This window comes from Bos javanicus, chromosome 10 (genome assembly GCF_032452875.1).
Source record: "Bos javanicus breed banteng chromosome 10, ARS-OSU_banteng_1.0, whole genome shotgun sequence".
NCBI classification, from domain to species: Eukaryota; Metazoa; Chordata; class Mammalia; order Artiodactyla; family Bovidae; genus Bos; species Bos javanicus.
The window spans coordinates 87,517,171-87,529,725 of NC_083877.1; the positions used below are offsets into that span (position 1 = coordinate 87,517,171).

The window sequence follows — 12,555 nt, forward strand, 5'->3', positions numbered from 1 at the left end:
GAGAATCCCATGGACAGAGGAGCCTGGTGGGCTACAGTCCATGGGGTCACAAGAGTTGGACACGACTGAGCGACTAAACCACCCCACCAAGTTCCAAAGGCTGTCTTCCCGGAGTGTCAGCACAGAGGACACTGTCAAGGAGTTTGGAGTGAGGGTGTGGAGGCTGGAAAAGCCTAGGGAAGGGCAAGAGGAGCTGATATACCAGTTTGGGAACTAGCAGGAGGCAGGGCATCCAGCCTCGACTCAGGATGGACCTGTGGTGTGTGTCTTTGGGTGGGGGCTTTGGGATGAAGACCTCAGAGCCCTCATCCCTTTCAGTTCAGTTCAGTCGCTCAGTCGTGTCCGACTCTTTGCAACGCCATGGACTGCAGCATGCCAGGCTTCCCTGTCCATCACCAACTCCCAGAGCTTGCTCAAACTCATGTCCATTGAGTCAGTGATGCCATCCAACCATCTCATCCCCTTCTCTTCCCACCTTCAATCTTTGCAGAGCAATAATTCAGCAACTCTGATTGGCTACCAGCTTGCAGAATGGGATAGGGGAGGCTGAGGCTGTGACAAGATGGAGCACTAGCTGTGTGTATTTCCTCCCAGTGACTGTGAGCAGGCTGAGATGGGCCGAGACTCAGTTTTTGCAGGTGGGGCCAAGGTGGGGTCAGGGACCCATGCTGTGTTTGTTTAGTAACCGAACCTCCCTCTTCTGCAGTGGCCCCTGCCTGTTTTAAGGTGAAGTGCAGATCTTTAAGTTAATAATTAGCTTGTCACAAGCTCATCAATGCCCCATCAAGGGAGTGGCAGAGAGGGAAGGAGGGGAGGTGGGGGAAGGGAAGAGGGCCCAGCCCACACACCCCAGGCGGCTGCAGCCCCTGCTCACCTGGCCCATAATAAATAGGATGAAAGGCACTCCTGATAAATGCCCGTGTCAGGGAGAGATTTTACCTTCACTCAGAAACAATGTAATATCTCGGCTATTACCCCAAATAATTTATCAATGTGTAATAGCTTTGTGCAGACCTCAGATAGGAGGGGAGCTGCGCTATCAGAGATGGATGTAGCCTACCTTCGGCTTTTAATTTTTAATGTTCGCAGCCAGCTTTGCATTAAAGGCCAGGTGTCATATAAAGCCTTAATGTAAGAGGGGAGTTCATGAATTCTAATCAAGGGAGGAGTGCTCACTGGCTAGCTGCTGTCACCTCCCACTGCTCTTATTGATCTTTTGTTTTCTCCCCTCCTGTTCTTCTAGCTCTTCCGTCTGCTCTCTGCCCCCTCCACTTCCCTCCACCTCATCCCTCCTTACCCTCCCCGCCCTGGGGACCCTTCCCCATCCCACTGTGGGCTTTCCCCTGCCCAAGTCTCAGCCTTTTCTTCCCTAGAAGAGGGTCTCTGGCTGGCTGGGCCAGGGCAGCAGAGATTCTATAACACCTGGACCAGACGGCCAAACTCCAGCGTGCACGATTCCTTTCCCTTTCCATTCATTCATTCCATTTTTTAAAATTATGTATGCATTTCTTTTTCTTTCATTCATCCAAAAAGTAGTTTTGAATGCCCACGAGGGTCCAGCTCTTTGTTTGGCCCCATGAACAAGGTTAGAGGCCAGAGAGGTGGCTTCTGTCCCTTGTTGCTGCTCAGTCACTAAGTTGTGTTTGACTTTTGAACCTCATGAACTGTAGCACAGCTTCTCTGTCTTCCACTCTGCCCCTTAGAGGGGTGGATAATCTTGTTGGCACAAGGCTCCTTCGGCCAACACACGTGTACTTGTGACTTGAGACTGCTATGTGAGATTTAAAGGAAACCCTCAAACATCATAGTCTCAGTGAGGTCTTAGAGGACAGTCTTAAAACTTGAGCACCTAACTGCACACACACCCCCGTGGGCACCCCTGTCCAGCATTCATCGTCCCCAGCTCTGCTGCATTCTCCCCAGAGTGCTGACACCTTCCGCCACGCTTTGTAAGTTGTGTTTATTTTGCTTAGGATCTGTCTCCTTTTACAAGAATGTAAGCTCCATGAGGACAGTAATTTTGGCCTGATGTGTCCCTGGTGCGTAAAACAGTGCCCGACACCTAGTGGATGCTCAGTAAATATTACTGATGAGTTAAGTGATCAAGAGTCAACCTCAGAGAAGAGCAGTGGTGTCTGTGCGGTGGGAAGGGGGAGGCTTCCAGCTGCAGGCCTCTCCAACTCTTCTGCCCAGAGCCTGTTCTCTCCCCAGGGAATCCTGTTTAAAATGCCACTGCGGTTCCCCATAGGAACCACAGTCTTCCTCTGGAAGATTCCACTTCTCCAGGGGATCTTCCCTTTTCCAAGGGATCGAACCCAGGTCTCCCGCATTGAAAGTGAATGCTTTACCGTCTGAGTCTAGGTGTGTGATCACTCACTCCAGGATCAGACATCCTGGAGTATGAAGTCAAGTGGGCCTTAGGAAGCATCACTACAAACAAAGCTAGTGGAGGTGATAGAATTTCAGCTGAGCTATTTCAAATCCTAAAAGATGATGCTGTGAAAGTGCTGCACTCAATATGCCAGCAAATTTGGAAAATTCAGCAGTGGCCACAGGACTGGAAAAGGTCAGTTTTCATTCCAATCCCAAAGAAAGGCAATGCCAAAGAATGCTCAAACTACTGCACAATTGCACTCATCTCACATACTAGCAAAGTAATGTTCAAAATTCTCCAACCGAGGTTTCAACAGTTCGTGAGCCATCAACTTCCAGATGTCCAAGTTGGATTTAGAAAAGGCAGAGGAACCAGGGATCAAATTGCCAACATCCGTTGGATCATAGAAAAAGCAAGAGAATTCCAGAAAAACATCTACTTCTGTTTTATTGACTATGCTAAAGCCTTTAACTGTGTGGATCACAGCAAACTGGAAAATTCTTAAAGAGATGGGAATACCAGACCACCTTATCTGCCTCCTGACAAATCTGTATGCAGGTCAAGAAGCAATAGTTAGAAACAGACATGGAACAACGGACTGGTTCCAAATTGGGAAAGGAGTACGTCAAGGCTGTATATTGTCACCCTGCTTATTTAACTTCTATGCAGAGTACATCATGAGAAATGCTGGACTGGAAGAAACACAAGCTGGAATCAAGATTGGCAGGAGAAATTTCAATAACCTCAGATATGCAGATGACAACACCCTTATGGCAGAAAGTGAAGAGGAACTCTAAAGCCTCTTGATGAAAGTGAAAGAGGAGAGTGAAAAAGGTGGCTTAAAACTCAACATTCAAAAAATAAAGATCATGTGAAACTCCAATACTCTGGCTACCAGATGCGAAGAGCCAACTCATTGGAGAAGACCCTGATACTGGGAAAGATTGAGGGCCGGAGAAGGGGGCAACAGAGGATGAGATGGTTGGATGGCATCACGAACTCAATGGACATGAGTTTGCACAAACTCCAGGAGATTGATAGGGGACCCTGGCGTCCTACAGCCCGTGGGGTCGCTGAGAGTCACACACGACTTAGCAACTGAATGACAACAACAATGAATGAATGACCCCCTCATGGATCACAGCCTTGTCATGGTGAAGGGGCTTGAGTAACTCAGTGAAGTTATGAGCCATGCCCTTCAGGGCCACTCAAGATGGATGGGTCACAGTGAAGAGTTATGACAAAACAGGGTCCACTGGAGAAGGGAATGGCAACTCACTCCAGTATTCTTGCTTGGAGAACCCTGTGGATAGTATGGCATCACTGACTCAATGGACATGAATTCGAGCAAACTCTGTGAGATAACGGAAGACTGAGAAGTGTGACTTGCTGCAGCCTACGGGAATGCAAAGAGTCAGACACAACTTAGCAACTGAACAACAGTGAATGAATGAATGATGAATAAATAAATGTATACGCAGGTAACTCCCACAGAAACCCCTCAAAGCTAAAGATATAAACTTTCAAGATACATTCCTCAGAATCACTTTTGGAGTTTCAAACAAACAACAAACCACCCAGATTCCTGGACCCACCCCAATCTTGCTTAGAGAGCCCTCGGGAGATTCTGATATTACCAAGGCACAGATTCTTGGGCCCCACCCTGAACGCTCTAGGGCTGGTTCTGAACATTTAACAGTCGCCTCCAGTGACTGGAGGAGTCAGAGCAGTTTGGGAACACTCCTTGTGCTCATCCCCCCTCGAGGGCTTCAGAGTGAGATCACACTTTTTTTCCAGCCCTGGCCAGTCTCTGAGGCCCTCCAGAGAGCCAAAAATCACAGTCCTCTGTGATTTTTCAGGGCAGGAAGGGACACTCATGATCTTTCTATTTCAGGGTTCCTCAATCTGGGGTGCTATTGACATTTGGGGTCGGATAATTCTCTGTTCTGGGGATTGTTCCATGTAGGGCCGGATGTTTAGCAGCATCCCTGACCTCTACTCTCTAGATGCCTGCCCCAACCTCTCCCTCCTCCAGATATGACAACCAAAAACTGTCTCCAGACATTGCAAGCTATCCACCAGAGGACAAAATCCTCTGGATTCCCCCATCAGGAGTCATTCCTGTCCTGTTTGGGACTCAGAAAGGCTAAATTCTTGGCCAGAGAGAAGTGACACAGTTAAGATTTCAGAAAACCACTGGAGAGGCCAAATTTTACCTTTACTCTTTAGGGTTCTTTTGCCTGAGCATACAATTAAACTGACATGTGCTGCATGCTTGCTCAGTTACTTCGGTCATGTCTGACTCTTTGCAACCCTATGGGCTGTAGCCCACCAGGATCCTCTGTCCAGGGGCTTCTCCAGGCAAGAATACTGGAGTGTGTTGCCATGCCTTCTTCCAGGGATCAAACCCACCTCTTATATCTTTCACTAGTGCCACCTGGAAAGCCCCTAAATTGACATAAGACAGATCAACAGAGAGAAAAGCATACAAATATACTGAATAAGCAGACGATCCTCCGGTGTCTCACATCCAGCTAGAGGTGAGTATGGCTGAGCAGGAGCCCACAGCTGAGCAGTTGGCACAGATTGCGGCAGAGAACGAGGAGGACGAGCACTCAGTCAACTATAAGCCCCCGGCCCAGAAGAGCATTCAGGAGATCCAGGAGCTGGACAAGGACGACGAGAGTCTGCGCAAGTACAAGGAGGCCCTTCTGGGCCGTGTGGCTGTGTCTGCTGACCCCAATGTCCCTAATGTTGTGGTGACCCGACTAACCCTGGTGTGTAGTACTGCCCCGGGCCCCCTGGAGCTGGACCTGACAGGTGATCTGGAAAGCTTCAAGAAGCAGTCCTTTGTGCTGAAGGAGGGTGTGGAATATCGGATAAAAATCTCCTTCCGGGTGAACCGAGAGATTGTGTCTGGCATGAAGTACATCCAGCACACGTACAGGAAAGGCGTGAAGATTGACAAGACCGACTACATGGTGGGGAGCTATGGGCCCCGGGCGGAGGAGTATGAGTTCCTGACCCCCATGGAGGAGGCGCCCAAGGGCATGCTGGCTCGAGGCAGCTACAACATCAAGTCCCGCTTCACAGACGACGACAGGACCGACCACCTGTCCTGGGAGTGGAATCTCACCATCAAGAAGGAGTGGAAGGACTGAGCCCCTGCCGGGAGGCGGGCAGGGCAGGCGGACGGAAGGACGGACGCGCCCCACCCCACCACCCCAACCCCCTGACCCCAAACCAAAGTGCTGACAGGGCCCGCCCACGCTGCCACCACTGCCCCTGGGCTGCCTCCTGGCTGGCCTGTCCCTCCTCTACCCTCCCAGCCCACTGGCCCCAGCCTCCTCGGTGGTCTAGTGTTGTTGCTGCTTCCGCCTGTGCTGTGGGGAGGGAGGCCTCGACCTCCCCTTCTGTATCCCTCGAGATTCCCCCACTGTCCTGACCCGACCTGAGTCCTTGGCACGGGAGTCAGGCATCGCAGTGGGGTTCAGGGTGCTCAGGTCCCCTGGGCCTTCTCTGTTACGTTACCTGGACTCCTGTCGCCCCCTTCCTGGTGGGGGTGGGGTGTACCGCATGGGGCCTCGTGGGGCCGGTTGTCCTCCAGCTTTCACTTCTCCCCGGTCAGCCCATCCATCACTGTCAGTAACGGTCTAACCATGATGCCTTAACATGTGAAAAAAAAAAAAACAAATATACTGAATAAGGGGATGACAGAGGAGGAGATGGTTGGATGGCATCACCAACTCAATGGACATGAATTTGAGTAAGCTCCAGGAGTTGGTGATGGACAGAGAAGCCTTGAGTGCTGCAGTCCATAGGGTCACAAAGAGTTGGACACGACTGAGCAACTGAACTAAACTGATACTTAATAAATATCTTATATGACACAGGAAGACCCAAAGAAATGGCAAAACCTCCTTGGTTTTATGTTAGATTGAACAAAGAGGGACCATTGTGAAAAAGTGACTTAACTATGAGGGGAGGCTAATGAAAGATAATAATTATTTTAACAGAGTCTCTTTTTATAGCATTCTCTTAGTCTCAACTTTTTGTCCTTCATAAGAATGCTACTTTCCTTGGTATAAGGAAAACATCTTATTGGGGGGGAGGGGAGGGCCATACACTGTGGCATGTGGGATCTTAGTTCCCTGACTAGGATAGAACCAGCACCCCCTGCAGTAGAAGTTCAGAGTCTTAACCACTGGACCACCAGGGGAGTTCCCAGGGAGGACATTTTTCATATGAGAATTTTATTTCCTACCTTTAAGAAGGGCTTCCCTGTGGCTCATCTGGTAAAGAATCCACCTGCAATGCGGAAGACCTGGGTTTGATCCCTGGGCTGGGAAGATTCCCTGGAGAAGGGAAAGGTTACCCACTCCAGTATTCTGACCTAGAGAATTCCATGGACTGTATAGTCCATGGGGTCGCAAAGAGTCTGGACATGACTGAGCGACTTTCACTTTCACTTTTTAAGAAAAAGAAGGAAGATTAGAATTTTTCCTATATTTGCTATTTTTCACCTGCCTTTAACTCAAAATAGTCAATATGCCAGAGAAGCATCTTTTTGAATGGAATGTTCTAAGCTCCTTCATAATCAAAAATAAAAATGAAAATTACATGTAAAAGGATGCATCACAACACTTTTTTATAATGGCAAAAAGCTGGAAACAGCCAAAGTGACTAAACATGCAAGTGATTTTTTTTTTAATGTATGGCAGTTTGTATGGTGGAATATTAGGCAGCCATGAACATACTGATATTAAAAATTAATGATGTAGAATATGATTAAAGGTTAAATGATAAAAATCAGTTTTCACAGTGGGATGAAGAACATGGTCTCAATATTATTTAAAAAATGAAAACAGAAGGACATAATTTTGTGCTATTTCACAATAGAAATGTATTTAATTTTTTCCTGATAAAATATTATTGTGAAAAGTTGAAACAATACAGAGAAAGTGAAAATTCTCCCTATACATTCTACTTCCCTGTCACAAGGCCAGACAAAGGTGTGAGGACTCCCCAGGCTGAGCTGGACTTAATACAGGTTATGCTAATAATGGCATCTGGTGCCATCACTTCATGGCAAATAGATGGGGAAACAAAGGAAACAGTGACAGACTTTATTTTCTTGGGCTCCAAAATCACTGCAGATGGTGACTACAGCCTGAAATTAAAAGACGCTTGCTCCTTGGAAGAAAAGCTATGACAAACCTAGACAGCATATTAAAGAGCAGAGACGTTACTGTGCCGACAAAGGTCGGTGTAGTCAAAGCTATGATTTTCCCAGTAGTCACGTATGGCTGGGAGAGTTGGCCCATAAAGAAAGCTGAGCACCAAAGAATTGATGCTTTTGAACTGTGGTGTTGGAGAAGACTCTTGAGAGTCCCTTGGACTGCAAGGAGATCCAACCAGTCAATCCTAAAGGAAATCAACCCTGAATGTTCATTGGAAGGACTGATGCTGAAGCTGAAACTCCAATACTTTGGCCACCTCATGCGACGAGTTGACTCATTGGAAAAGACCCTGATGCTGGGAAAGATTGAAGGCAGGAGGAGAAGCAGATGACAGAGGATGAGATGGTTGGACGGCATCACCAACTCAATGGACATGAGTTTGAGCAAGCTCCAGGAGTTGGTGATAGACAGGGAAGCCTGGCGTACTGCAGTCCTTGGGGTCGCAAAGAGTCGGACACCACTGATCAACTTAACTGAACTGATGCTGATAATCCTCAAGTGCACATTCAACAACCATTTAGCGGGAATGAAGAGAAACACACTGAACAACAACAAAAAATTCTGTATTTCTATTTCAAAATAAATCATTTATTGAAATGAAAAATGCTTTTTGTCTTCAGTTATTTGAAACAGAAACATATTTGAAACATGCAGGATGTTATAGAAAATAATATAAACAAATTCTTAAGTATCTAATGTTAACTTATTTGCTTTAGAACTTTTAGTTTTTAAGAAATATTGTGATCTATAGTATAAGTCTTACTTTCTTACATTTTCTCTCCTACTTGTACTTAAAAAAAAAATCAGTATATTGAAGGTGATGTAAGTTATTCATATGTATGTTTTTACTATATTTACTACACATATGCTTCCATAAACAATTTTTCTTATAATTAAAAATTGCAAATTATATCAAATTGTTTTGACAGTCTCTTGCAATTTGCTTTTTAAGTTTTGTGATTTTTTAACTCGTTCATACACACACATATATATACATTCATTGATTTCATTAATTTATTGATTTCAACTGCTAACTAGTATGACATTAAATCCTAAACTAGAGTTCATCTATTCTTCAACTGAAGTACAGTTAGTTTCTTCCCAATTCTTCTATTTCTAACAGTAACACATGAAATTCCTTATACAGATTTCCTTGTGTATTTGTGGGAGAGTTTGATTTCTCAGGTAACACTTCTCAAACTTTTTGACCTCAGGAGTCCTTTATAGTCTAACAATTCTTGAGGCCCCCAAGAGATTTTGTGTGAGGGTGTTACATCTGTCAATAGGTATCAGAGCTACCAGTTTAGAAATAAAACTGAGAATTAAAAACATAGGTACTCATTAATTAAGACAATAATAAGCCACTCCATGTTAATATAGATAATAAATATTTTTCTGTCTTTTTAAAAAATTAATTAATTTATTTTAATTGGAGGCTAATTACTTTACAAAGTGGTTTTTGCCATACATTGACATGAATCAGCCATGGGTGTACATGTGTCCCCCCATCCTGAACCCCTTCCCACCTACCTCCCCAACCCATCCCTCAGGGTCATCCCAGTGCACTGGCCCTGAGCACCCTGTCTCATGCATCAAACCTGGACTGACGATCTATTTCACAAATGGTAATATACATGTTTCAATGCTATTCTCTCAAATCATCCCACCCTCGCCTTCTCCCACAGAGTCCAAAAGTCTGTTCTTTACATCTGTGTCTCTTTTGCTGTCTCGCATATAGGGTCATTGTTATCTAGATAATAAATTTTTATAAAAATAATGTTTTTTGAAATAAATATAGTAAGATGAGTAGCATTCATTTTTACAAATCTAATACCTGTTGTATTATATGGGTTTGGTTGAAGTCTGTAAAGAAAAATTGGTCTCACATAGACACATAGTTAGAAAAGGAAAGAGTAATCTAGTAGCCATTTCAGATAACTGTGGATATTGTTTGACAATATGCCAAAATTCAACAAATGGTTATTTCTTAAAGACCAGCTGCAATGTGAAATCTGAAACCATATTAATTAACTTTTTGTACATTGAAATGCAGGGCTTCCCTGGTGCCTCAGTTGAGGGAGACCAGGGTTCGATCCCTGGGTTGGGAAGATCGCCTGGAGAAGGAAACGGCTACCCACTCCAGTATTCTGGCCTGGAGAATCCCATGGACTATCCATGGGATCGCAAAGAGTCGGACATGATTGAGCGACTTTCACTTCACACTAAAATGCAATGGTCTATCTCATACTCTGAGTTGATCTTTTACTCATGATTTTTGTAACATTGATTATTATACATTATACATTGATTATTTAGAAAATACATCCTGTGGATCTTCCAATGTTGGCACACTTCAGCATAAAAGTTCATTAACATCACCTCTGATCTTATCACAAAAGACTTCGAGTGTGGGAAGCTATCTCGCTCATGGTGGCAGATACAAGTTTCTTAAAATTTGAAAGTTCCAATTTTATCATTAGCAATGTATGTTATCAGCTGTTTTCCTTAATGTGAGGGACTCACTTTATTTTTGAAAAAAATGTCTGCCAAATAGCCAAATCTGAATAACCATTGTGATTTTTTGTTTGTTTGTTTTTTGGGCAATGCAGCAAGGCTTCTGGGATCTTAGTTCCCCATCCAGGGATTGAACCTGGGCCCCAGGTGGTGAAAGCACAGAGTCCTAACCACTGGACCGCTAGGGAATTCCCCAAATAACTAGCTTGTGAATTATTCTTTCAAGGAAAAATAATGTTCCATGAAAAAACTGGCCAGCTGATCTTTCAACTCAAGATAGTTCTGTATGTGCTTTTCCTCCAGACAATTGTACTCGAGTATTCAGCAGAAGGGCTTTCCTTATGTGCAATTCCCATTTCATCACACAGAATTTTAAAAAGTCAAGGACTCTGGAGTCAAGATTTTTAAAAATTAAAAACTTTACAGCCCTAGGTAGAACATTCTTTAGTAAAACTGGTTTCCCCCTACAAAGTGCATGAGAATGTAGAATGCAATGATGGCTGGGTATAGTTTGGGGCCACCGCACTGATCCATGCTAAGTAATCAGTAGCCTTATGCACCGTGGCTTTTATTTTTATACCATCAGGGCAAATGCTAAGACAGGAAAAGAGACAGGTAACAGCTTAATGTCATTTTGAAAAAAGTTTTGACCTTGTAGATCCCCTCGAAGCAGTTCTGGGATTAGACTTTGAGAACTGTTGCTTTAGCGTATCTAACCAGAAGCTGAATTGCTAGGATGGCTGAGCTGGTGACTCAGACGATAAAGAATCTGCTTGCAATGTGGGAGACCCAGGTTAGATACCTGGGTTGGGAAGATTCCCTGGAGAAGGGAATGGCAACCCACTCCAGCATTCTTGCCTGGAGAATTCCATGGACAGAGGAGCCTGGTGGCCTACATACAGTCCATGGGGTCACAAAGAGTCAGACACACCTGAGTGACTAACACTTTCATTTTCACTTTGGATGTGCACATCTCACCTTTACTAGTCACTCCCAAATCACTCTTCATGTGGGTTTATTTACTCCCACCAGCAATGCGTAAGTTCTCAGCTCCCCACATCCTGGTCCTTGCTTAGTGTAGTCCAACTTCCCTTTTGCCAATACAGTGGACGCAAATTAGTGTCTCATTTTGACATTAATCACATCAGAGCATTTCAAAGATACTGGGAATGTTCTTTCAAATCAGTTTTCTAATCACTAATATTTAAATGTTTATTGCACTCGCTCATAATTGAGGTAATTGACAAAGATATAGATATAAAATATAAAGTCTCTTTCAACATATGTTTAAGAGGATTTTTTCCCCTAGCTTTCTTGTTGGCAAAACATTTCCCACTTCTCTTCATTTCCTTTTGCAATTTTCCAAATGAGAGAGCTTCTGGGGAATGCTAGTCTAGGGGTTTTAATCATTTATTTCCTATAAACATTGCCAGCCCGTATGTGATTTGCTTTCAGAACTGCAGTTGATTCCACTGCAGATGTGAGCTCACAGTTCTCAGGACTAGTGAGGCTGCCTATAGGAGTTCCTTGCACCTTACACGAATAACTGTTGAAATGCTTACAATGGGTTTGTAGATGTTGGCAAACTGGCTGTGCTGGACTTCATGAGAAATAGTAGATCAATCTTCAACATGACAACTTTCAGGGGACCTCCCAGGATAAGTTTGACTGTGTGTGATTTTTGCTTTACATGTTGACTTCACAAGCTAACCCCCATGGAAGAAGCAAGTCCATCCTGGACTTTCCTGGTGGTGCAGTGGATAAGAATCTGCTGCCAACACAGGGGACATGGGTTCCATCCCTCGTCTGGAAGGATTCCACAAGCTATGGAGTAACTCAGCCCAAGTGCCACAACTACTGAGCCCATGCTCTAGGGCTGGTGAGCCCCAACTACTGACCTGCAACTATGAAGCCCCCATGCCCACAGCTTGTGCTCTGAAACAGGAGAAGCCACCACAGTGTGAAGCCCACGAACCTCAACGATGAGTAGCCCAGACTCACTGAAACTAGAGAAAGCCTGCACACAGCAACAAAAATCCAGTGCAACCAAAATTAAATAAATAAAAGAAGCAAAGCCATTCTAAGTAGTTCCATGTGGGCCCCTGAATTAACAGGCAACGAGTCTTTCATTTGTTTCTGTAAGTTTATTGGTTTGGGTTCTCAGCATTTGTCCAACTAGACTACAGGTTGGCAACTTCTCTGTAAAAATCCAGATAGCAAATAGTTTAGGCTGTCTGAGCCATGGAGTCTCTGGTGCAGCTACCCACTCTGTGGAGGAGGGCACAAGCAGTCATAGATGATAGGTAAACCGATGGTGTGGCCATGTTACAAAAATAGGATGAGGCTGGAGCTTGCTGCCGTCTGCTCTAGACTGCTTCTTCCTCTGGTTCTCTGGACAAACCCTTTGCTAATCCTTAAGTGTCTATG

At 44.7% G+C, this 12,555-nt stretch overlaps 1 protein-coding gene across 1 annotated transcript; it reads left to right on the forward strand.

Moving 5' to 3' along the window:
• Positions 1-4,883: 4,883 nt before the first annotated feature.
• On the forward strand, positions 4,884-5,622 carry LOC133255006 (rho GDP-dissociation inhibitor 1). Its single transcript, XM_061429547.1, has one exon. It carries the CDS (start codon positions 4,921-4,923, stop codon positions 5,533-5,535), a length of 615 nt encoding a protein of 204 aa, XP_061285531.1. The 5' UTR covers positions 4,884-4,920; the 3' UTR covers positions 5,536-5,622.
• Positions 5,623-12,555: the final 6,933 nt, after the last annotated feature.